The 26,989-nt window shown below is 39.7% G+C and overlaps 2 protein-coding genes and 1 pseudogene across 3 annotated transcripts; all 3 read left to right on the forward strand.

Annotated features, from left to right (window-relative positions):
• Positions 1–3,799: 3,799 nt before the first annotated feature.
• LOC117292635 (chymotrypsinogen A-like) lies at positions 3,800–7,924 on the forward strand. Its single transcript, XM_033774798.1, has 5 exons — positions 3,800–3,863; positions 4,123–4,312; positions 5,180–5,451; positions 6,424–6,563; positions 7,100–7,924. Exons 1-5 carry the CDS (start codon positions 3,800–3,802, stop codon positions 7,262–7,264), a joined length of 831 nt encoding a protein of 276 aa, XP_033630689.1. The 3' UTR covers positions 7,265–7,924.
• A 91-nt stretch (positions 7,925–8,015) lies between these two features.
• LOC117293926 (chymotrypsinogen A-like) lies at positions 8,016–19,013 on the forward strand. Of its 2 annotated transcripts, XM_033776424.1 has the most exons (7): positions 8,016–8,091; positions 10,671–10,754; positions 14,019–14,186; positions 14,450–14,636; positions 15,489–15,760; positions 17,464–17,603; positions 18,140–19,013. In XM_033776424.1, the coding sequence occupies exons 3-7, from the start codon at positions 14,123–14,125 to the stop codon at positions 18,302–18,304; spliced, it is 828 nt and encodes a 275-aa protein (XP_033632315.1). In that variant the 5' UTR covers positions 8,016–8,091; positions 10,671–10,754; positions 14,019–14,122; the 3' UTR covers positions 18,305–19,013. The 2 variants fall into 2 exon arrangements, with proteins under 2 accessions (XP_033632315.1, XP_033632306.1); XM_033776415.1 differs by lacking the exon at positions 8,016–8,091 and having other exon boundaries at positions 10,555–10,754.
• A 2,367-nt stretch (positions 19,014–21,380) lies between these two features.
• On the forward strand, positions 21,381–24,368 carry LOC117292728 (annotated as a pseudogene).
• The last annotated feature ends 2,621 nt before the right edge of the window (positions 24,369–26,989 follow it).

The following is a 26,989-nucleotide window of genomic DNA, read 5'->3' on the forward strand; positions in this document are numbered from 1 at the left end:
GGCCACTTCAAGGTGTGGGCTACAATTATTTTTTTCCGGAGGCCTCTGCCACCTACTCCTAGGGCTGAAACAGGGTTACCCCTTTCACAGTCCGTACGAATGTAGGCTTGGGTATCTTCAATTCGAAGCCTAGCCGGTAGAGCAGAATGCACTACCTCCCCAATTTTATGTAGCAAGTTTCAAGACCGGGATCCGAACCCACACCCTGCCAATCCGACCCAATCCATCACCATATTTAGATAAAAAACTTAGATAAAAAACTTTCCTTTTTAGAGTTTGATTTGATGTGAAGTCCATGATTTTGTATTATTATTTTTTTAGGCTTTTCACTGCATCAAATTAACATTTTTTCTTGTTACTTCAAGTAATAAGTCAAAAGCTAAAAAAAATGGCAAGCTGAATTTTCTGAACTTTAACTCTTAAATCTCATAGGATATGATGAGCACTAAAGCATTATTTGACATTTAATTCGTTTGTGCTTCGTGTAAGTCTTGCTGAGAATTTTTTTTTTTTAATTGACAGTAGAGTTTAAATTTATGTTCTGAATATTACATAATATGAGATGAATAATGTTAGATAAAATTGATATAGTATATTGAAAATTGTAAATAAATTGTGTATGATTTACAGTGCACTCTAGCTAAAATCAGAAATGCTGTTTTTATATAAATTGTTTGTGACTTTTGTTGTAGTTTTTGTGTTTTACCATGGACCAGATTTTAAATCGTGAGTATTAAAAAACCGTGAGCAATTTTGTTCGTCCAAAAAAAATAGCTAGTGGCCTGAGTCTTTGAAGGCTGAGAAAGTTTCTGCTAGTAACTAGTAAAAATGTCAGACCACTAACTCTTTTTTGCATTTATACCATATGTTCTTTTGGTTGGTAAGTAGTTTGTAACAGTTCGTTCTATTTTCCCAATGCCAGGCCTGATACTTTTACCGAGGCAATGAAAGGGCATTGCCTCCATGCCCCCTGGGCCCAATTTCAGAGCGCTGCTAAGCAAATGTTCTTGCTAAGCAGCTCTATGAAATTGGGCCCTGATCATTGCCCCTTGAAATGCTTCAGTAGAAATTTACAATTTCCTCATAGGGTACTAAGGATATTGCCTTGGTGCCCTTGCCCTTTCAAAAACAAAAGCACACAAGCCTACAATTGTATTCCCAACTCCTTATTGCATTGTCAAAGGAAAGTCCATCATTTTGGACAAGAAAATTCCTTTCCATCTCCAAGTTTTCCAAAAGTATACTACATCTTGAATCCAACATTCTTTGACCGAATAATTGCCTTAATTGATGACTCTTGTTTGCATTACAGAGTAACAGCAACTGGGTTGAAAATTGCTGGATTGTAAAAGAATGGACTGAAGCCGAGATTCATTTGCAAGTTACAGGAGCCAAGGTACACATTTTGTTTATTAAAAGTCAATTAAACGGGGAAGCACACTTGTGCACAATCATACCAGGCTTCTTTTATTTAGATTGCTGCAATCAAAATAAGCAACTGTGATTCAAATGCTATTTATATTTGTTTTGTTTGTTCTGTGTTTTTTTTACAGAAATATTTGTGTTTATTGTTTACCACTTGCTTTTTCTGTATGCTTTCTGCCTCTCTAAAAAATAATAAGAAGATGAATAATATTGAAGTCTTATATAGCGCACGTATCTACATAACAAGGTACTCAAGGCGCTGAGTATATACAAACTTTCAGAAAGATAGGTTATTGAAGTTGTGAATTCTGAGACCCAATTATGTAGCACATAAAGGTCAACAAGGTGCTCGGGGGCATTTAGCAGCCACAGCTAGGAGTACCAGAGCGAACCCCATCTCTTTAATTGCACTGGGTTATTTTTTACACCATACATGGAACCAACGGCTTTACGTCCCATCCAAAGGACGAAGCACTGGTTAAGTGTCTTGCTTATGGACACGAGTGTCACGGCTGGGGATTCGCACCCACACTCTGCTGATCAGAAACACCAGAAATGTATATCTCTTTCTCTTTCTGTATATCTCTGTCTCTCTTTCATGTATTTGCACTGGACTGCTTCTTTTACACTTACTTTTATATACCTGTTCATGTGTATTTGGTTTTCTTTAAGCCTTCAAGAAAGATTCTGCATGAGTAGCCGAACAGTAACAAGAACAGCAGTAGCCATTGTTGGTGAAAAAAGAAATAAATAATTGTAAATATGTGATATTATTAATTTTCGGTTTGACCCTTACACCGATGATTGTAAGCATTGAAAACTAAGTACTTTCCCGAGCTCGGTGAAAAAAATCACGAGCATATAACTTGGATTGGATTCGATCTCCTTACCATTGCAATTCTATAGCAGTGTCTATTAACTAGACCACCAAGATTTCCCTGCAAATAACTTGAGGTCTCGAAATCATATTTGTGAAAAATTACTTCTTTCTAGAAAACTACGTCACTTCAGAGGGAGCCGTTTGTGTGAACAAACACATGACTAGCCTTAAACTTCCATTATCAAGATAAATTCACTGGCTCCGTTGATTAATAGACATCCGTGGGAGTTGCATTGGGCTAGTTTTTGTTCAGGTTCATGCAAGGAAAGTTTAGCAATTGAACCTGGCTTTAAAGGCACTGGACACTATTGGTAATTGTCAAAGACTAGCCTTCACAGTTGGTGTATCTCAACATATGTATAAGTAACAAACCTGTGAAAATTTGAGCTCAATCGGTCGTCAAAGTTGCCAGATAATAATGAAAGAAAAAAATACTCTTGTCACATGAAGTTGTGTGGTTTAAGATGCTTGATTTCGAGACCTCAAATAACTTGAGGTCTCAAAATCATATTTGTGAAAAATTACTTCTTTCTTGAAAACTACGTCACTTCAGAGGGAGCCGTTTCTCACAATGTTTTATACTATCAACCTTTCCCCATTACTCATTACCAAGTAAGGTTTTATGCTTGTAATTATTTTGAGTAGTTACCAATAGTGTCCACTGCCTTTAACATATCTCCATCAAAGACTCATGTTCTTTTCAGAAATAAAAGTTTCTGTCATGAGAAACATTTTGGATGATGAGATGGGTGGTTTGGTTTGCTTTATAGTGGTATCTTTCCTCGCCTTCCACTTCAACAAACATTAATGTTTGTTGATGTTGTACATGTACATGTAATAATGTAGTGATGTACTAGTTAAACCCCACAAAGTGAACAAACATTCTCCTGAAGATGAGCAGAGTATACTGTACAAAGCATCAAGACCTTACCGGCTCTTTTAAGAGCCAACACTCCCTTAACGGGATTTTACACGTGGTTGTACGCCCTAATTTACTATTCGTATTTATATTTATAGTTACTCTTGAACAGACATTTTTCTTATGCTAATTTGAATACAAGTTACCAACATTACTCTTGTCTTTGTAAGTCTATGTAAATCGGATGTTTCAAAGTTCACAAATATGAAAAACCTATTTATACACTTGATTATGCCAATGACCGATAACGGCCAAATGTCCATGTACCGAAGATCGGTCAAACGGATGTAATTTAGCCATCTGTGGACCAGTTTTGCCATATGAACTTGTTTGAACTCCCCTATCTCAGACAAAAAAAAATATACATTTCAGTTATTGGTTTCATCACTGATGTTTGAAGACCAATATTTTAATACCAATAACCTTATTTACTCACAATCATAAAAGGCGCCTGTTTTGTCTCGCACACAGAGATCTGCAGATAATTAAAAGTGTATAAATATGAGTGTCTCATCTTGGGATGGTCATTCGGGAGTGGAGTTTTGCGGCTGACCATTCATCGTACCTCTCTCACCATGATGCTACGTTCACTGTTTGTGTTAATGGCAACCTTCATCGCCTGCAATGCCAACTTGGATGGTAAGTATTACCAGTTTATATCATGACTCTACTGTCGCTTAGAAAATAGCATGGGAAATGAGCCTCAGAAATTCAGTATAGCTCAAAGACTATAAAGTGTGTAAGGTGCAAGACTTCCAGCAATGCCAATTTTTGGGGGTAAGTGTATCACTCCTGCAGTTCATATCACAACTTAAGTTTTGTAAAGCTTCATACAACACTAAACCACTGATTTATGTTTCCCTTAATAATCAGTAATCTAATTTGATTTCATTTGAAGATTGTGGGCAACCAGCCAATCCTCCCGATGAATCATCGCGCGTTGTGGGAGGACACGAAGCCCAGGCCAACTCCTGGCCATGGCAGGTTAGTCTTCAACTCAAGCAGTACGATGGTACTAAAATACATTGGTGCGGTGGATCGCTCGTACACTACAATTGGGTTGTAACAGCAGCTCACTGTGTAGAGGGGTAAGTTCGAAGAAATAACTCAACAATTCACTAGGCTTTTAATCTGAGCACTATAGACCTTTATTACGGTGTGGCCATCTTGATTTTACTCCATTCCAACTCATTGTAACCAAACTGAGGCAGGACGAAATAATAGTGTGGTACCATATTTGCGTAATGAATGTTAGCATGCATTACTATTGTTAGAAACAGGGAACATGACCAAGATGGTGACAGGGTGATAAAGGTCTATTGGGCTTGCAAATCAAGTCTACAAGTCTACTGCACTGTGAAATTAGACTTGCTACTTTGCAAGGTTGCCAATCATGGAATGATTTGATAACCTCAAAACACTATATATATCGTTCCCTCGATCGTTATTTTGATCTGGGCGCTTTACAGAGTGTGGTGATTTCATGATTTCATGATTGCTGTATTTAGCTCTATTGAAGCCATCGAGATACCCACCCAAACAGAAATTCTCTCAACAGAGATGCAGGCTACAACCTCCCATCCCCCTCCTTCCCCCATCTGCAACGGTCTGACGTGACTACTCCCCTGAACAAGAGGTCATGTGGGTTTCTTTAAATTGTGTACAAGCTTCTAGACGCCTTTCTACCAATCGACCCCTTGCTAACGCGAAACACTACTGGGACGCCGAGGTTGCATGCTTGTTTTTACGCACAAATCATTTGCCTCCTTTGACCCCAGTGAGGGCGCTTTTTGACCCCAGTGAGGGCGCTTTTTGACCCCAGTGAGGGCGCTTTTTGACCCCAGTGAGGGCACTTTTTGACCCCAGTGAGGGAGCTTTTTGACCCCAGTGAGGGGGCTTTTGATGTGACAAGCAAGGGCTCTATTCTTATTTTATCTTTTTTATTCTTTTTTTAGGAAGGAAGCTCCTTATTTATGGGAAGTCTGGCTTGGTGCTCATGACAACAAAGTTCCTTCAGACAGTGTGGTAGTTTCGAAAGTTGCAGGAATTTTCAAAAATCCATATTGGAATCCAAGCGGTCTTGTGAATGATATTGCGCTGATTAAATTAGCAACTTACTTCACCTTAAGTGACGAGATCAGCACTGTTTGCCTGCCTGCAAAAACTCACACAGCAGGGAATGGGTTCGTCACAGGCTGGGGAGAAATGCAGTACTATGGACAAGCAGGTAGGGTTCTTGTGCCTTTTTATAAACCGTATTGAATATGACATCGCCATTCAAATATCTGCCCTACAACATGGCGTCTGTGATGGTGTGCGTGATGGTGTGCGTGATGGTGTGCGTGATGGTGTGCGTGATGGTGTGCGTGATGGCGTCTGTGATGGTGTGCGTGATGGTGTGCGTGATGGTGTGCGTGATGGTGTGCGTGATGGTGTGCGTGATGGTGTGCGTGATGGTGTGCGTGATGGTGTGCGTGATGGTGTGCGTGATGGTGTGCGTGCATGTGCAATAGCAATCAAACAAGTAATGCTGCGTGCTGCGTGCTTCATTGTTCTAATCATTGTTCACTTCCACGATGGTAACGTTCTGATGTAGAAATGAATGATGTGCAATTTGTCAAATTTCCTTGTGTTTTTTGCTGTTGATCAAGAAAGCAAGATATTATTAAAACTCTCCGGTAAATGTTGCCACCTTCAGGCCACCATGGGAATATATGTGTTTGTTTTTTTGTAATTCACAAAAAAAGAAAACAAAATTAATGTTTCTTTCGTATTCCTTTTGCTGTTTACTGGCAAAGTATTTGCTGTGGGTTTTTTTGTTTGTATTTTTACAAATTTCACTCCCAATATACATTTTGCCTTTTACTTTTCAATTTTATATGTTCCAAATGCAAGTTTTCCCTTTTTACACCTGAACTCCCTGTTTATCGTTTTCCATAAACTGACAATGTTTCCACTGTTCAACAGAGTAGATATATACTATTAGTATTAGGGGTGTCCCTTCTATTTCTTCTAATTACTTCTTTCTCAAAAAGTTATTTCAGAGGGAGCTGTTTCTCACAATGTTTTATACTTTTTAACCTCTCCCCAGTACTTGTAATCGAGAAAGGTTTTATGTTAAAAATTATTTTGAGTAATTACCAATAGTGTCCACTGCCTTTAAACAAGGTTTAATTTACACATATGATTTAAATACTAGGTTGGTATCCAGATAAGCTCCAACAGGTTATGACACCAATAATTGACCATGACACTTGCGTAAAGGTTATGCAGCCATACTTTGTGGATGACGCCATGGTTTGTGCTGGATTCCCCAACGCGCAGAAGGGAGCATGCTCAGTAAGTACACACAGAATATTATTCACTCTTAACCAGTCGGGCGTTATTAAGCCCATCAAATTAAAGTTCTACTGGTTTAGTCATCACAGTGTGTGGCCGAATCTCAGCCATGACACTTGTGTCTTAGCTTTTAGCAATACACTTCCCTGTAATTGTTTCTCTTCACCCAGGAGTATAAATGGGCACCTGCAAGGGTAGAGGTTGATATTGTGTTTGAAAAAGCCCTTGGAGCGCCACGGCAGCTCGGGGCTGTATACTGCCCAGATTACAGGAATGTTTATGGCCCAATTACCAATCCACTTAGTATAAAGCGAGATGATAGGCTTTTGTTAAATGCGCTACATAAGAACCTGTTATTATTGTTTATTAACAAAATTTCAAAGAGCTGCTCGCACAATAAAAATAAACCAACACCAGTCTTGATTAACATAAAAAATAAAACCAGTCATATCTTGTGTGCTGTTTGTGACGAAACATTTTTGATGTTAAACTGTGTCTGAAAAACTCTAACCTGTTTCTTGCCTTTCTATTTACAGGGAGACAGCGGCGGTCCATTCGTCGTTAAAACAGGAGGAAGATGGGAGCTTGCTGGGATTGTCAGCTGGGGTCTCATTCCTTGTGCACAGAACGGTATTCCTTCAATATACACTGATCCCAAAAAATTTGAAAATTGGATCTATAACACCATAAACTACAACTAAAATAAACTTAAAAGATTTCCAGTTGATTGCCCGGTAGCTAGAGGTTTACGTATTTCAAAGCATTCACACATTACCAAGAACATTGGATTTACCTGGTAAGTCTGCTTCCACCTAGAATTATAAAAATCCCTTATTTGAGTGTGTAGGAGTGGGTTCACCTCCCCCAGTATTTTTTCTTAATTGAAATGTTGAGGATCATTTTGTCAGGATGCCATTTTGTGAGTTTGATTTTTTAGTAATGTCTGCTACAATGACTTGATTGGTCAGTTTTATATAGCAACATCCAGATGGGCAAACCCTGGTGCTATTGGGCTATTGGGCCATATGAAACTCATTCAGAATCGTGTATAGGTTTGCAACCTGTTACAAAACTACTTGAAAGCTTGCCTAATACCATATGACATTGCAAGACATTATTCAAATCACTGCTCACAATTGGCTTTGAAGCACTAATTCAAGTACAACAATAAACTAACTTTGAGTCGTTTTTCGGATGTAAATTCATCATTAATTTCAGCCAAACTAATTTGCCAAAAGTCACTATTTTATTCGATTCTATAATCAGTTGAGACAAATGAAACAATAACAAACACATAATGTTAGTATTGAAGATATTGTTCATGATGAACACCTTTAATAAAATGTTCACAGTTGATTTAATTATCTGGTCTTAAAGTTTGTTTCTAATGTTCAGAGTCAGTGGCGTGCAGAGAGAGAGAGAGAGAGAGAGAGGGGGGGGGGGGGAGGCAGCCAGGAGACCCCCACCCCAGAGTCCACTGGGACCCTGCTAGTAGAGCAGAATCATTACCTTATCAACTTTTTACAAAGTAATTATTGTAAATAATAATATTAATAACCATTTCTTATATAGCGCATTTCACAATAACCGTATCAATGCGCTTTACATTAGTGCCTTGGTCATAGGGCCAATAACATCCCTTTTTAATGTTTCTCAGCTCCCTTGGGAGTTTGTACAACCTGGGCAACAGTTTATATCGCTCCAAAGGCTTTTTCATTCACAATATCAACCTCTTCCCTCGCAGGTACCCATTTATACCCCTGGGTGAAGAGAAGCAATTATAGTAAAGTATCTTGCTCAAGGACACAAGTGTCACGACCGGGATTCGAACCCACACTCCGTTGAATCAGCACTAGAACTTGAATTCGATGCTTTTAACCACTCGGCCATGACACTCTACTCTCAAGTGTCTTGCTCAAGGACACAAGTGTCACGACTGGGATTCGAACCCACACTCCGTTGAATCAGCACTAGAACTTGAATTCGATGCTTTTAACCACTCGGCCATGACACTCTACTCTCAAGTGTCTTGCTCAAGGACACAAGTGTCATGACCGGGATTCGAACCCACACTCCGTTGAATAAGCACTAGAACTTGAATTCGATGCTTTTAACCACTCGGCCATGACACTCTACTCTCAAGTGTCTTGCTCAAGGACACAAGTGTCATGACCGGGATTGTAACACTCTGCTGCTGGGACAACAAGAGCTTGGCTACATCATGTCAAAATCACAAAACGTGGTGATTGTCAAAAGCATTTGAAAACCTTGTCTGGAAAATTAAATGGTACTGACCGAATTCAAGTTGTCACACCATAAATCTTGCCTGCCCCATATTGGTAGCCGGATGCCCTTGTGTAACTGTGAAGGGCATATGTTTTTTTGGTTTTTTTTCTTTCAATGTTATGACCCCTTCATTGGCCACCATTGCTGAGGTTCCATCAATAGAAATGTGCATGTACCGCATATATCTCTCAGCCAATGATAGGTCTCTGTTTACCTCAATGGGGGCGCTGTTTTTGCTTGTGACATCACATGCAAGGTGTGTGTTGCTTAGACTTAGCAGTATCTCAGATGTCAATGATTCTCTGCAAGATTGTTACCGATATATAGCATCAGATTGCCACTTTAAGATAATCATATTTTGTTTTCCCAATCGTGTACTTTGGCTTTCAATTGTTTGGTTTGATAAGTTAATTATTCTTTTATTTCTGCTTTCATTGTGTCATGGGTGGGAAAAACCTCAAATGGTGCTCAATGAAATCCAAAGTTAAACCTATTTTATTTTTGAAGGATCCATACCTTGGTTACCATAAATAAAATGTTTCTGGTAACTTATACTTCATAACGGACTGCAAATTTGTTGCCTTCTCTGTCCATGCTTTGACCAATTATTCGCCACTTTTCTGCCAGAATGTTGGGAGGGCAGTTGCCCCATTGGGAGGGCAGTGTCTCCCCCCCACCCTCCGCTCTTACATACATGGTATTAATTTGGCCGTTAACCTGAATCTGCCATGCAGGTTATTCTGCTAAGCATAAGTTTCTGCTCACAAGAAATGTGGCTCGTTATCAGAGCTATTTGATGGATTTCTGTTTCTGAAGCAATAAACTGATGTGCCGAGAGGCTAAAATGAAATTGGGTTGTGCCAAAAAAGAACTAATATATCGTGTTCATGTTTTATTGTCCCAGATTATAGGATTTACTGCTCTATTTGGTAGCTGAGTAATGACCCACTCGAACTTGCTCTTTTATTGGATTGAACGGTATCATAAAATTGTCATTCCTGATAAGTTAATACAATGATTGACTGATCATACAGGCTGATGAAGGATCAGTGACCTAGTTCTTGAGCATTGCCGCCTTGGCATCAATTCATTGTAAAATTGTAAATAAATTGTGTATGATTTACAGTGCACTCTAGCTAAAATCAGAAATGCTGTTTTTATATAAATTGTTTGTGACTTTTTTTGTAGTTTTGTGTTTTACCATGGACCAGATTTTAAATCGTGAGTATTAAAAAAACGTGAGCAGATTTGTTAGTTCAAAAAAATAGCTAGTGGCCTGACGTTGCGACCCTTAGCTGAGTTTTTGAAGGCTGAGAAAGTTTCTGCTAGAGTAAAAATGTCAGACCACTAACTCTTTTTTGCATTTATACCATATGTTCTTTTGGTTGGTAAGTAGTTTGCAACAGTTCGTTCTATTTTCCCAATGCCAGGCCTGATACTTTTATCGAGGCAATGAAAGGGCATTGCCTCCATGCCCCCTGGGCCCAATTTCAGAGCACTGCTAAGCAAATGTTCTTGCTAAGCAGCTCCATGAAATTGGGCCCTGATCATTGCCCCTTGAAATGCTTCAGTAGAAATTTACAATTTCCTCATAGGGTACTAAGGATAATGCCTTGGTGCCCTTGCCCTTTCAAAAACAAAAGCACACAAGCCTACAATTGTATTTCCAACTTCTTATTGCATTGTCAAAGGAAAGTCCATCATTTTGGACAAGAAAATTCCTTTCCATCTCCAAGTTTTCCAAAAGTATACTACATCTTGAATCCAACATTCTTCGACCGAATAATTGCCTTTAATTGATGACTCTCGTTTGCATTACAGAGTAACAGCAACTGGGTTGAAAATTGCTGGATTGTAAAAGAATGGACTGAAGCCGAGACTCACTTGCAAGTTACAGAAGCCAAGGTACACATTTTGTTTATTAAAAATCAATTAAAGGGTAAATGTACTTTTTCCTAAAAAAAAAAACAATGTCCACAGATATGCATTAAACTCACACAGTTTGAAGATTATGATAGTAGAAAGCTTCCCTTGAAATTTTACTTACTGAGGTGCTGTAGTTTTTGAGAAATGAGTAAAAGTAATAATTTTCGTCTCGGTTTTGAGCATGTAAAAACGAATTAACCTGTTATTCTATGGTTTTGGTATAATATCATAACTGGTTAAGGGGATTTTACATACTAAAATAGTTTTGGTCTCATGAGACCAAAACTATTTTGTGACTTGTTTTACTCGTTTCTCAAAAACTACACAACCTTAGTTAGTAATATTTGAAGGGAAGCTTTCCACTATCATTATCTTCAAACCCTGTAAGTTTAATGTAAATCTGTGGACATTTTGAAAAAGTACCCAAATCCTTTAAACGGGGAAGCACACTTGTGCACAATCATACCAGGCTTATTTTATTTTGATTTCTGCAATCAAAATAAGCAACAGTGATTCAAATGCTATTGATATTTGTTGTGTATTTCAACAGTTTCTTTTGTTACAGAAATATTTGTGTTTATTGTTTACCACTTGCTTTTTCTGTATGCTTTCTGCCTCTCTAAAAAATAATAAGAAGATAAATAATATTGAATAATATAGCGCACGTATCTACCTAACAAGGTACTCAAGGCGCTGAGTATATACAAACTTTCAGAAAGATAGGTTATTGAAGTTGTGAATTCTGAGACCCAATGCTATATAGACCCAATGCTATATAGCACATTACAAAAGTCAACAAGGTGCCCGGGGGCATTTAGCAGCCACAGCTAGGAGTACCAGAGCGAACCCCATCTCTTTAATTGCACTGGGTTCTTTTTTACAAAATACATGGGACCAACGGCTTAAAGAATATTTATTTTGGTTTTACTCATATACACTGTTGTCTTATAACACTGTATACTCGGTACTTTTTTGAGTTTTGTGAAAAAAATCACAGGCATATTACTCGGGTGGGATTCGAACCCACAACCTTTGCAATTCCCGAGCAGTATCTTACCAACTAGACTATCCAGATTGCCCGATAGCTATTATTGTGGATATTATTGTGTCAGCAAACATTTTTTTTGAAGTTCGTTGGCATAAGATAAAGATGTCCTCATCATTGTGTGAACAAACACATGACTAGCCTTAAACTTCCATTATCAAGATAAATTCACTGGCTCCGTTGATTAATAGACGTCCGTGGGAGTTGCATTGGGCTAGTTTTTGTTCAGGTTCATGCAAGGAAAGTTTAGCAATTGAACCTGGCTTTAAAGGCACTGGACACTATTGGTAATTGTCAAAGACTAGCCTTCACAGTTGGTGTATCTCAACATATGTATAAAATAACAAACCTGTGAAAATTTGAGCTCAATCGGTCGTCAAAGTTGCGAGATAATAATGAAAGAAAAAAAGTACTCTTGTCACATGAAGTTGTGTGGTTTCAGATGCTTGATTTCGAGACCTCAAATAACTTGAGGTCTCAAAATCATATTTGTGGAAACTTACTTCTTTCTCGTAAACTACGTCACTTCAGAGGGAGCCGTTTCTCACAATGTTTTATACTATCAACCTTTCCCCACTACTCATTACCAAGTAAGGTTTTATGCTTGTAATTATTTTGAGTAATTACCAATAGTGTCCACTGCCTTTAACATATCTCCATCAAAGACTCATGTTCTTTCAGAAATGTAAGTTTCTGTCATTAGAAACATTTTGGATGATGAGATGGGTGGTTTGGTTTGCTTTATAGTGGTATCTTTCCTTGCCTTCCACTTCAACAAACATTAATGTTTGTTGATGTTGTACATGTACATGTAATAATGTAGTGATGTACTTGTTAAACCCCACAAAGTGAACAAACATTCTCCTGAAGATGAGCAGAGTATACTGTACAAAGCGTCAAGACCTAACCGGCTCTTTTCAGGGCCAACATTCCCTTAAAGGGATTTTACACCAGGTTGTACGCCCTAATTTACTATTCATATTATAAGTTATCATACAAGCGCGTACTATATTTCCCATATTTCCACGAGCGCGCGTGTGATAACAAATTTATCTTCAAGCAAACTTTGCACGTGACATAGAACACACAATACGCATGGTAGTGATATTAGCCGTGCAGTATAGGTTTTATCACCACTCCATTCTGCGAATCTGATTGGAGGTGGAGCAGATACTTGAAGATAATTATATTTATAGTTACTCTTGAACAAACATTTTTCTTATGCTAATTTGAATACAAGTTACCAACATTACTCTTGTCTTTGTAAGTCTATGTAAATCGGATGTTTCAAAGTTCACAAATATGAAAAACCTATTTATACACTTAATTATGCCAATGACCGATAACGGCCAAATGTCCATGTACCGAAGATCGGTCAAACGGATGTAATTTAGCCATCCGTGGACCAGTTTTGCCACATGAACTTGTTTGAACTCCCCTATCTCAGAAAAAAAAATATACATTTCAGTTATTGGTTTCATCACTGATGTTTGAAGACCAATATTTTAATACCAATAAATTGAATTTTTAAAAGATTACCCAAATTGCTGTAAATTTTGGGGTTTTCTTCTTTTTGCAAACCACCTTTGCAATTCTAGGGCAGTGTCATACCAACTTGTTGGTAATGGGTTTGAATCCCACCCGATTAAAATGCCCTTGATTTGTTTCACAACCCTTGAAGTCTGTAGAAGTTGCATTAGTGTCGTGTCATGGCCTAGCGGTTAAGAAACTGGATTCAAATTCTGGTGTTTTCTGATCAGAGTGTGGGTTCGATACCCAGTTGTGTTACACGGTTTCCTTAAGCTAGACACCCAACCATGATGCTACGTCCTTCGGAAGGGACGTAAAGCCGTTTGTCCCGTGTGTTGTGTAATGCATGTTTAACAAAAATAGTGCACTTATTGAAATAAGAAGGGGTTCACCAGGGTGTTCCTGGTTTGGCAGCATATTGCGCTACTGCACCTTATAACCATCACATGGTGTTATGTAAAAGGATTAGGTCTCATAATTCAAAACGTAGTCCCACATACATAATTCATTGAACTATAAATAATCAACTAATCAAACAAACTTTTTTTTGAGAATTAGGTTGAGAACACAATCCTATCTAGGGCGGCAAACTTTCGTCACTTTCTTGCCAATAAGAACAACCTTATTTACTCACAATCATAAAAGCACCTGTTTTGTCTCGCACACAGAGATCTGCAGATAATTAAAAGTGTATAAATATGAGTGTCTCATCTTGGGATGGTCATTCGGGAGTGGAGTTTTGCAGCTGACCATTCATCGTACCTCTCTCACCATGGCGCTGCGTTCACTGTTTGTGTTACTGGGAACCTTCATTGCCTGCAATGCCAATTTGATTGGTAAGTATTACCAGTTTATATCATGACTCTACTGTCGCTAAGAAAAATTACTAGCATGGGAAATGAGCCTCAGAAATTCAGTATAGCTCAAAGATTATAAAGTGTGTAAGGTGCAAGATTTCCAGCAATGCCAATTTTTTGGGTAAGTGTATCACTCCTGCAGTTTATATCACAACTTAAGTTTTGTAAAGCTTCATACACCACTAAACCACTGATCTATGTTTCCCTTAATAATCAGTAGTCTAATTTGATTTCATTTGAAGATTGTGGGCAACCAGCCCATCCTCCCGATGAATCGCGCGTTGTGGGAGGACACGAAGCCCAGGCCAACTCCTGGCCATGGCAGGTTAGTCTTCAACTCAAGCAGTACGATGGTACTAAAATGCATTGGTGCGGTGGATCGCTCATACACTACAATTGGGTTGTAACAGCAGCTCACTGTGTAGAGGGGTAAGTTCGAAGAAATAACTCAACATTTCACTAGGATTTTGATCTGAGCACTATAGACCTTTATTACGGTGTGGCCATCTTGATTTTACTCCATTCCAACTCATTGTAACCAAACTGAGGCAGGACGAAATAATAGTGTGGTACCATATTTGCGTAATGAATGTTAGCATGCATTACTATTGTTAGAAACAGGGAACATGACCAAGATGGTGACAGGGTGATAAAGGTCTATTGGGCTTGCAAATCAAGTCTACAAGTCTACTGCACTGTGAAATTAGACTTGCTACTTTGCAAGGTTGCCAATCATGGAATGATTTGATAACCTCAAAACACTATATATATCGTTCCCTCGATCGTTATTTTGATCTGGGCGCTTTACAGAGTGTGGTGATTTCATGATTTCATGATTGCTGTATTTAGCTCTATTGAAGCCATCGAGATACCCACCCAAACAGAAATTCTCTCAACAGAGATGCAGGCTACAACCTCCCATCCCCCTCCTTCCCCCATCTGCAACGGTCTGACGTGACTACTCCCCTGAACAAGAGGTCATGTGGGTTTCTTTAAATTGTGTACAAGCTTCTAGACGCCTTTCTACCAATAGACCCCTTGCTAACGCGAAACACTACTGGGACGCCGAGGTTGCATGCTTGTTTTTACGCACAAATCATTTGCCTCCTTTGATCCCAGTGAGGGCGCTTTTTGACCCCAGTGAGGGCGCTTTTTGACCCCAGTGAGGGCGCTTTTTGACCCCAGTGAGGGCGCTTTTTGACCCCAGTGAGGGCGCTTTTTGACCCCAGTAAGCTTTTGATGTGACAAGCAAGGGCTCTATTCTTATTTGATTTTTTTTAGGAAGGAAGCTCCTTATTTATGGGAAGTCTGGCTTGGTGCTCATGACAACAAAGTTCCTTCAGGCAGTGTGGTTGTGTCGAAAGTTGCAGGAATTTTCAAAAATCCATATTGGAATCCAAGCGGTCTTGTGAATGATATTGCGCTGATTAAATTAGCAACTTACTTCACCTTAAGTGACGAGATCAGCACTGTTTGCCTGCCTGCAAAAACTCACACAGCAGGGAATGGGTTCGTCACAGGCTGGGGAGAAATGCAGTACTATGGACAAGCAGGTAGGGTTCTTGTGCTTTTTATAAACCGTATTGAATATGACATTGCCATTCAAATATCTGCCCTACAACATGGCGTCTGTGATGGTGTGCGTGATGGTGTGCGTGATGGTGTGCGTGATGGCGTCTGTGATGGTGTGCGTGATGGTGTGCGTGATGGTGTGCGTGATGGTGTGCGTGATGGTGTGCGTGATGGTGTGCGTGATGGCGTCTGTGATGGTGTGCGTGATGGTGTGCGTGATGGTGTGCGTGATGGTGTGCGTGATGGTGTGCGTGATGGTGTGCGTGATGGTGTGCGTGATGGTGTGCGTGATGGTGTGCGTGATGGTGTGCGTGATGGTGTGCGTGATGGCGTCTGTGATGGTGTGCGTGATGGCGTTTGTGATGGTGTGCGTGATGGTGTGCGTGATGGTGTGCGTGATGGTGTGCGTGATGGTGTGCGTGATTGTGTGAGTGATGGTGTGCGTGATGGTGTGCGTGATGGTGTGCGTGATGGCGTCTGTGATGGTGTGCGTGATGGTGTGCGTGATGGTGTGCGTGATGGTGTGCGTGATGGTGTGCGTGATGGTGTGCGTGATGGTGTGCGTGATGGTGTGCGTGATGGTGTGCGTGATGGTGTGCGTGATGGTGTGCGTGATGGTGTGCGTGATGGTGTGCGTGATGGTGTGCGTGATGGTGTGCGTGCATGTGCATTAGCAATCAAACAAGTAATGCTGCGTGCTGCGTGCTTCATTGTTCTAATCATTGTTCACTTCCACGATGGTAACGTTCTGATGTAGAAATGAATGATGTGCAATTTGTCAAATTTCCTTGTGTTTTTTGCTGTTGATCAAGAAAGCAAGATATAGGATTTGAGGCATTGCATGGTGAGGTATCAATGTATATTTGGTTTGCGGTAACACCATGTGTGTATCTACTTGCCAGGTAGAGTTGTTCTTAGGGAACTGTCTTGCTTTATTCTACTGCCGTGGAGTAGATAATCGGAGGTTCGGGAGACTTCTCAGTTCTGAAAAGAACTGTCCTGCTTTTTAACTATTACCCGGGCGGATGGTAGAGAAATTAGACTGGACTACTACTTTAGCTTATAGGATCGTAATTAACTCCTGACGATGACGAGAGCAAGCTAGTCGAAACGTTGAGACCAATTTCAAGAAAGCAAGATATTATTAAAACTCTCCGGTAAAGGTTGCCACCTTCAGGCCACCATGGGAATACATGTGTTTGTTTTTTTGTAATTCACAAGAAAATAAACAAAATTAATGTTTCTTTCGTATTCCTTTTGCTGTTTACTGGCAAAGTATTTGCTGTTGGTTTTTTTGTTTGTATTTTTACAAATTTCACTCCCAATATACATTTTGCCTTTTACTTTTCAATTTTATATGTTCCAAATGCAAGTTTTCCCTTTTTACACCTGCACTTCTGAACTCCCTGTTTATCGTTTTCAATAAACTGACAATGTTTCCACTGTTCAACAGAGTAGATATATACTATTAGTATTAGGGGTGTCCCTTCTATTTCTTCTAATTACTTCTTTCTCAAAAAGTTATTTCAGAGGGAGCTGTTTCTCACAATGTTTTATACTATCAACCTCTCCCCATTACTCGTAATCAAGAAAGGTTTTATGGTAATAACTATTTTGAGTAATTACCAATAGTGTCCACTGCCTTTAAACAAGGTTTAATTTACACATATGATTTAAATACTAGGTTGGTATCCAGATAAGCTCCAACAGGTTATGACACCAATAATTGACCATGACACTTGCGTAAAGGTTATGCAGCCATACTTGGTGGATGACGCCATGGTTTGTGCTGGATTCCCCAACGCGCAGAAGGGAGCATGCTCAGTAAGTACACACAGAATATTATTCACTCTTAACCAGTCGGGCGTTATTAAGCCCATCAAATTAAAGTTCTACTGGTTTAGTCATCACAGTGTGTGGCCGAATCTCAGCCATGACACTTGTGTCTTAGCTTTGAGCAATACACTTCCCTGTAATTGTTTCTCTTCACCCAGGAGTATAAATGGGCACCTGCAAGGGTAGAGGTTGATATTGTGTTTGAAAAAGCCCTTGGAGCGCCACGGCAGCTCGGGGCTGTATACTGCCCAGATTACAGGAATGTTTATGGCCCAATTACCAATCCACTTAGTATAAAGCGAGATGATACGCTTTTGTAAAATGCGCTACATAAGAACCTGTTATTATTGTTTATTAACAAAATTTCAAAGAGCTGCTCGCACAATAAAAATAAACCAACACCAGTCTTGATTAACATAAAAAATAAAACCAGTCATATCTTGTGTGCTGTTTGTGACGAAATATTTTTGATGTTAAACTGTGTCTGAAAAACTCTAACCTGTTTCTTGCCTTTCTATTTACAGGGAGACAGCGGCGGTCCATTTGTTGTTAAAACAGGAGGAAGATGGGAGCTTGCTGGGATTGTCAGCTGGGGTCTCATTCCTTGTGCACAGAACGGTATTCCTTCAATATACACTGATCCCAAAACATTTGAAAGTTGGATCTATAACACCATAAGCTCGAATTAAAATAAACTTAAAAGATTTCCAGTTTCAGGGTACAGATCTACTGGGTGAGTCAAAAAGAAGTTGACTGAGACTTAAGATTAAAATCAAAACAGCAACTGGCACTCCAAACCCCAGTGAAGCACATTATAAACAAGCATTCTTTCCTGCTTACCCCAAAAAAAGAATGAAACAAATTGATCATTTCTGAGAGAAGTTATGCCTGTTTAACTGAAAGCACTTACGTCTGTAGCTGACCTTGGAATGCTAATGCATGACTGAATCTACACAGCTGAAATGCTTTTCTTTGCATATTATTTAGTATTCTGTGGACAGCTTGCAAAGTGAGTACCTTTATTAAAGTAAACATAACTTCTTTTAGGATTGATCAATTTCTTTCATTCTTTTTTCCTAATAAGCAGGAGAGAGTGCTTGTTAAATATATGCTTTACTGAAATTTTGAGTGTCATTTGTTTGTTGTGAAGAAAAAAGTCACAAATTCCGGTCAACTTTTTTTATTTAACCCTGTAATGCACATGATGCCTGACTGCCCCAATTCACCTAAAGTCGTCATAACTTCTGTGTTCATTTTTTGTTTGATTCCCAGCTTGTATCCATTTGAAGCCTTTAATTTTAGTATGTTGCTTTTACTTGATAATTTGGGAGACTTTGGAACAATAATTGGCAGCAGACTTGCCAGGTGTGTTTCCAATGTTAATATTAATATTGGTTTCTACCCATACACCGATGTGTGTTAGCACTGTATACTCACTCTTTCCCGAGTCCTGTGAAAAAATATCACAGGCATGTTACTCGGGTGGGATTTGAAACCCACGATCCTTGCAATTCTAGAGCAGTGTCTTACCAACTAGACTACTGAGATTGCCCGGTAGCTAGAGGTTTACGTATTTCAAAGCATTCACACATTACCAAGAACATTGGATTTACCTGGTAAGTCTGCTTCCACCTAGAATTATAAAAATCCCTTATTTGAGTGTGTAGGAGTGGGTTCACCTCCCCCAGTATTTTTTCTTAATTGAAATGTTGAGGATCATTTTGTCAGGATGCCATTTTGTGAGTTTGATTTTTTAGTAATGTCTGCTACAATGACTTGATTGGTCAGTTTTAAGTAGCAACATCCAGATGGGCAAACCCTGGTGCTATTGGGCTATTGGGCCATATGAAACTCATTCAGAATCGTGTATAAGTCTGCAACCTGTTACAAAACTACTTGAAAGCTTGCCTAATACCATATGACATTGCAAGACATTATTCAAATCACTGCTCACAATTGGCTTTGAAGCACTAATTCAAGTACAACAATAAACTAACTTTGAGTCGTTTTTCGGACGTAAATTCATCATTAATTTCAGCCAAACTAATTTGCCAAAAATCAGTATTTTATTTGATTCTATAATCAATTGAGACAAATGAAACAATAACAAACACATAATGTTAGTATTGAAGATATTGTTCATGATGAACACCTTTAATAAAATGTTCACAGTTGATTTAATTATCTGGTCTTAAAGTTTGTTTCTAATGTTCAGAGTCAGTGGCGTGCAGAGAGAGAGAGAGAGAGAGAGAGAGAGGGGGGGGGGAGGCAGCCAGGAGACCCCCACCCCAGAGTCCACTGGGACCCTGCTAGTAGAGCAGAATCATTACATTTGAGCTTGATTGGTCGTCGAACTTGCAAGATAACTATAAAAGAAGGAAAAAACACCCCTGTCACACGTAGTTGTGTGCTTTCAGATGCTTGATTTCGAGACCTCAAATTCTAAACTTGAGGTCTCGAAATCAAATTTGTGGGAAATTACTTCTTTCTCGAAAACTACGTCACTTCAAAGGGAGCCGTTCCTCACAATATTTTATACTATCAACCTCTCCCCATTACTCTTTTAAGCAAGTGAGGTTTCATGCTGATAATTATTTTGAGTAATTACCAATAGTGTCCACTGCCTTTAAATGGTACTGACCGAATTCAAGTTATCACACCATAAATCTTGAATGCCCCATATTGGTAGCCGGATGCCCTTGTGTAACTGTGAAGGGCATATGTTTTGTTGGTTGTTTAATGTTATGACCCCTTTCTAAGGCCACCATTGCTGAGGTTCCATCAGCCAATGATAGGTCTCTGTTTACCTCAATGGGGGCGCTGTTTTTGCTTGTGAAATCACATGCAAGGTGTGTGTTGCTTAGACTTAGCAGTATCTCCGATGTCAATGATTCTCTGCAAGATTGTTACCGATATATAGCATCAGATTGCCACTTAAAGATAATCATATTTTGTTTTCCCAATCGTGTACTTTGGCTTTCAATTGTTTGGTTTGATAAGTTAATTATTCTTTTATTTCTGCTTTCATTGTGTCATGGGTGGGAAAAACTCACATGGTGGGATTCTATTGCATTCTATTGGTTGAATTGCTCCACGCAGAATACGCACACGCTCATTCAACCAACGCTTTGAGCTTGACCTTGCTTGGGCTCCCAAGCTTGCTGGCTGGAAGCTCAGGGTGGCGATAGCAGTGCCCTGCAAACCTCACTCTTCTTGTGTAGATTTTGGCACTAAGCTTGGGGGAACCCAAGTTAGAGGTCTGTGGAGTTGGAATGAAATCATGGAGTCGAGTTGAGGATGTTGCCCAGACATTCCTCCCATCGCTTGAAGGTCCATGATGGGGAAAGAGGGTGAGCGGTGACGATGTGGACTGCTTCTAAGGCAAAGTGCTTATGATTCAACCTGCTGCCAATTTGATGACCACAGATGGAGGGCAACAAGTCTCTAACTTCACTTTAAAATGTGAGATATAATACTTTCATAAGCCCTATCTATCTCTTTTAACTTTATTTTCTGTAAGGTTTTAAAACTGTATGGATTTCTTTGGGGGGTTAATTGTTAAGTGCACAGGAGCATGTTTCATATATAAATTGTCTGTATCTTCCATAAATAACGAGAACTAATCAACCGAACAAATAACCTTTTTTTCAAGAACAATCCTATCTTTGACAAAAACAAACTTGTTTATGTTGTTTGCCCACAATCATAAAAGCACCTGTTTTGTCTCACACACAAAGATCTGCAGATAATTAACCGAGTATAAAAATGAGCGTCTCATCTTGGGATGGTCATTCGGGAGTGGAGTTTGTGCTTGACCAGGCCATTCATCGTACCTATCTCACCATGGCGCTGCGTTCACTCCTTGTGTTACTGGCAACCTTCATTGCCTGCAATGCCAACTTGAAAGGCAAGTTTTAAGGGAATAAAAGGTTAGCGACGAGCTCGTGAACGGCAGTTTAAAACCGGCAGGGTCGTGACCATGCAAGGTTTGAAACTGCCGTTTAAGAACTAGTCACTACTCTTTGATTCACATTCATGAATGCCCTTTTGTCTAAAGGGCGCAACAGTTTAATATTTCTAGACAATCTACCTCTTGTTTCCATTGCAAATTTTTGAAGTTTGGAATTTTTTTTGCAAATCTTCTGTGAAAATGTTTCGTGCGCGTCGGGTGGTGTGTATATGCCCTTTAATAATCAGTTTATTTGATTTGATTTGGTTTCATGTGAAGACTGTGGGAAAACAGCGATTCCACCCAACGAATCACGTGTTGTGGGAGGACACGAAGCCACACCCAACTCCTGGCCATGGCAAGTTAGTCTTCGTCTCAAGCAGTACGATGGTAGTTACATGCATTGGTGCGGTGGATCGCTCATTGACAACCAGTGGGTTGTAACAGCAGCTCACTGTGTAGAGGGGTAAGTGTGAAGAAATAACTCAACATTTCCACTATTAACCCAGTTAACCTGATGTCATCCTCAGAGTAATCTTGGATGCGCCATCCTGGTGGGCAATGTCACTGTGCGTTATGTGGTGAGCGTGGCACAGTCGCCGTGTGTGATGTGCATGCAAGGGGTCATTAGGCCTTTGGTTGTACATGTACATGTAGCTACAGTTTTTTTTGCAATCACCATGACTCCAAAAAGGTACCTAGTTAGCGTAGAAAAAGTTTTGTTCAAATCAAGCCGAGCCCATGTTGCCCAATAGCAAATTTGTCGGGTGTCTTGAACTATAGCTGATGCAGCTTCTTTACAACTTTCTACCAATTCTTAATTTGTTGTCTCTTTGTATGTTTCTGTGTACGTTTCCCTCCCCCATGGAGTGAAAACTAAGGGTTTTATATCTAGCCTTGGTTACTATGGCATACTCTACCTGAAGCTTTTATACCTGTGTGAAGTGAAATGTTTCATCTGACATTCCATGGCAAGCAATTTGTGTGGGCTGAAGTAAAGTGTATTTGAGTGATTCAATGGGGTGTCGTGGCCGAGCAGATAAGAGCACCGAACTCAAGCTCTGCTGATTCTGTTCAGCAGAGTGTGGGTTCGGATCCCGGTCGCGACAGCTGAGCAAGACACTTAACTATAATTCCTTCTCTCCAACCAGGGGTAAATGGGTACCTGTGAGGGCGGATGGTTGTTGTGATTGATTTAGCCGAGTAGCGCATTTGTTGCACAAGGCTGTATACTCCCCAGGGAGCTGAGATGGTTTAATAAGGAATGATTTAAGGCCCAATGACCAGGGGTAATAAATTAAAGCGCTTTTGGACACCCTTTGGGAGTAAAAAGGCGCATTATAAAGACTTAATATTATTTTATTACTATTATTTCTTGTTTTTCAGGAAGGAATCTCCTTATTTATGGGGAGTCTGGCTCGGTGCTCATGACAACAAAGTTCCTACAGGTGATGTGGTAAAGTCTGGTGTTTCAAAAATTATTAAAAATACATACTGGAATCCAGATGCTCTTGTCTACGATGTTGCGCTGATGAAATGATCAACTCCTGTGACCTTATCGGACAAGATAAACACTGTATGCCTGCCATCGAGTACTCACACAGCAGGAAATGGGTTCGTCACAGGTTGGGGAGAAATGCAGTCTGATGGACAAGCAGGTAGGGTTCTTGTCCTTTTCTTTTCATAGTTCACCTCTATGATGGTACTTTATACGTTCTAAATACAAGTTCTTTGAGAAATTGTACATTTTTCTCTTCTACAGCTGCATTTCTGAACTCCCTGTAGCTTGTTTTTTCTGTAAACTTACAATCTGTCACCATTCAACAAAACGTTAAATCCCTCCCGTTACTTGTTTTCCTTCTACACCTTTTAAAATCATCAATACCTTGGGCTTTTTCCAGACCTCATCTAAAGGCTCCTGCTAAAGGCACTGTGTGATGTTGAAGCAAAATGTCGTACAAAACGCACACTGCTCCATACTGTATAACAGAGCCAAGGCCTGGATTTGAAAGAGAGCCCCCCCCCCCACGGCCTTCTGGACTTGTATTGTGATGAAAAATAAGTTGCACAAATTGTGTACTGCTATGAATGGGTGAAATGCATTGAAGAATTATTATTTTATTTATACAATTTGAATACTAGGTTGGTATCCAGATAAACTCCAACAGGTTATGACACCAATTATGGACCATGACACTTGCAAAAAGGTCATGTATTGGCACAACATCGACCATACCATGATTTGTGCTGGATTCCCCAACGGGATGAAGGGAGCATGCTCAGTAAGTATACACACAAAAACATAATACACTTTACCAACTGGGCGTCAAATGGCTGCATTAAATTTAAATTCTGGTGGATTAATCATCGGAGTGTGGTCAATCTCGGCCATGACACTTGTGTCCTTGAACAATACACTTCCCTATAATTGCTTCAGCTAGAGGTATAAATGTGTACATGCGGGGTAGAGTCTGATATTGTGTTTAGAAAAAGGCTTTGAGCCCCATGGCAGCCCAGCGCTGTATACTCCTCATATAACAGAAACGTTTTTGGTTCATTGACTCGTTTCTTGCCTTTCTATTTACAGGGAGACAGCGGCGGTCCATTTGTTGTTAAAACAGGAGGAAGATGGGAGCTTGCTGGGATTGTTAGCTGGGGTCTCATTCCTTGTGCACAGTACGGCATTCCTTCAATATATGTTGATCCCAAAATATTTGAAAGTTGGATCTACTACATCATGAGCAATAATTAAAATAAACTTCAAAGGTTTCCAGTTTCAGTGAACAGATCCAATGCACACAATACCAAATGGACCCTTTTCATGAAATATGTAAATTGCACATAGCCCGTGCGCACTTACACTTTGGTTGGCAAAAATGAGGGAATTAACATCAGGCAGTTTTGTACACAGCTAATGGCTGCGTGACGCAGACGCGATTGTGCGTCTGCATAGTGCACAACTCTATGGTGTTTGCCAACCAACAGGGTCTGTACGCATGCGTGAATGTAATTAGCATATTTTATGAAAAGGGTCCAATGTCATCATAACTTCCTTGTTCCATTTTGGGAGTTTGACTCCCAGCTTGTTACCATTTGAAGCCTTTAATCTTAGTAATTATGTCACTTTATTTTTGAAAGTATGTGAGACTTTGTGTAGCAGACTTACCAGATAAATGTCCATTGTTTACGTAGTTCTGAGCATGCGCACATTACCGAGAACAATAGAATTTATCTGGTAAGTCTGCTGCCACCTAGAGTCCTCCAAAATCCCTCCTTGGGAAGACTGGGCCCCTGTCTTTATCCGCAAGGTTGAAGACAGGTACCTGCTACTCAGATCCAGTGATTCCATTGGATACAATGATATCATTGGATAAACATGCACAGTGACATGAGCTCTCCATAGATGCCCAAACAGTCGACCTACACTCCTATCACGTCCACCATAGAATTTGACTGCATATCTCTACGTGAAATGGATGTACATGTATCAAAGGTGCATGTACACGCTGGCTGGAGGCCGGTCTCTGGCGTTATTCACAAGCCTCGAAGTGTGACGTCAGATGTTCAGGAGTGGGTGAACCTCCCCCCATAATTTTTCCTTTTCTAAATTTTGAGGAATATTGGCAGCATGTCTTTGTGAGTTTAATGTCTGCTACAATGACTTGATTGGTCAGTTTTGTGTGGCAATATCCAGATTGGCAAACCCTGTTGCTATTGGGCTATGTCACATTCATTCAGAATTTTGCAAAGGTGTGCTGCATTTTACAAAACTGCCATGTGACATTGTAACTGTAGTTATTCAAACTACTGCTCATAATTGGCACTTATTCAAGTAGAACAACAGACTAAATTTATGTCATTTTTCTGACATAATTTCATCATTAATTCTGTTTTACGCCAAACTAGATTGCAAAAAAAACATTTTATTTTATAATCAGGTAAGGCAAATGATACATTAACAAAAACAGAATGTAAGTATTGAAGACATTGTTCATGAAGGGAAATTTTAATAAAATAACCACAGTTATTTTATCTGGTCTTAGCGTTTGCTTCCATTGTATAGAGTCAGCGGCAAGCAGAATGAGAGGCAGCCTTGAGTCTCCAGTCCCCCCTGTCCAACAAATGGCAGTGAAGAAAACAAATTCACTACAGCTTCTCAAAACAATTTAGACTGTTTACAGAACACTTAAATGTATTATTCAGTCCATTAAATGACAGACCGATGGGTAGTGCACCAAGATGCATGTGAAATCAGTATGAGGTGTCTTTCCAATGATGTTTTGACCACTCATCAAGCCTTTTACCTCGGACCTGTATTTTTGTTGGTATTTTTTTACAAGATATCACTTTACGTCAGAAGGACAGATGCCCACTTCAAGGTGAGGGCTATATACACTTTAGGGTCATTGACCCAAATAGACTGCCACCAGGGGCACCTTGCCACCTACTTCTGGGGCTAAAGGATGTCCATGTAGGCATATTAAGTATCATCCACAAGGAGCCTGGCTGGTAGAACAGCATACACTACCTTCCAAACTTTTTACAAAGTAACTATGGTTAAGTGTCATGACCGGATTCAAGACCAGGATTCAAACCCACATCGCACCAACGTTTGTAAGACATGGGAGGGAAAACCCATGCATTCCAGTGCGGACTGAAAAACCCAATCCACATAAGTGGCTCTGGTCCAGGTATCGAACCGGGCTCGACAGAGGTGAAAGGTGGGGACAGAAACCACTAAGCAAACCTGACTGCCCTTAATGTGGCACGGCACATATCTCTCAACCAATGATAGATCTCCTTTGACCTCAATGGGGGCGCTGTTTCAGCTTGTAACATCACATTCAAGGTAAATGTAACTCTCTAAATGTAAAAGAGTGAAAACATCACTCTTTACAAGTGACTTTTTTAAATAGAGTGGTGGTTATTTCACTCTTAGGGTTTCACTCCAGGACAGAGTGAAAAATCACTCAAACAAATGCAAACTTCAATCTAAAAGAGTGGAAGACCACTCGAAAAAGAGTTGTCCTTCATATGGCTCTTCAAAGAGTGCTTTTTCACTCTTTTGCATAAAGGGAGTACCTAGACTTAAGCAATATCTCAGATGTAAATGATTCTCTACAAGATTGTTACTGGTATCAAGAACCAACTATCCAATTAGAATTAATTATTATTTTTCCCAATTGTGTACTTTGGCTTTCAATTGTTCCGTTTGATAAGTTAATTAATCTTTTATTTCTCCCTTTATTGTGTCATGCGTGAGAAACTCACATGATGCTTTCAACTAAATCCAAAGTTGAAATAATTTTAGTTATTAAGAATGATAATCACAAAGATAAATGTTGTTTTTTGCTGCAATTTAACATGTACTGGTGTTTCAATTTCAAGGTTAGACAACTGCTAAATAATGGTGTCCCCAATGTGG

The sequence above is a fragment of the Asterias rubens genome, chromosome 1 (assembly GCF_902459465.1).
Source record: "Asterias rubens chromosome 1, eAstRub1.3, whole genome shotgun sequence".
In the NCBI taxonomy this organism is placed as follows: Eukaryota; Metazoa; Echinodermata; class Asteroidea; order Forcipulatida; family Asteriidae; genus Asterias; species Asterias rubens.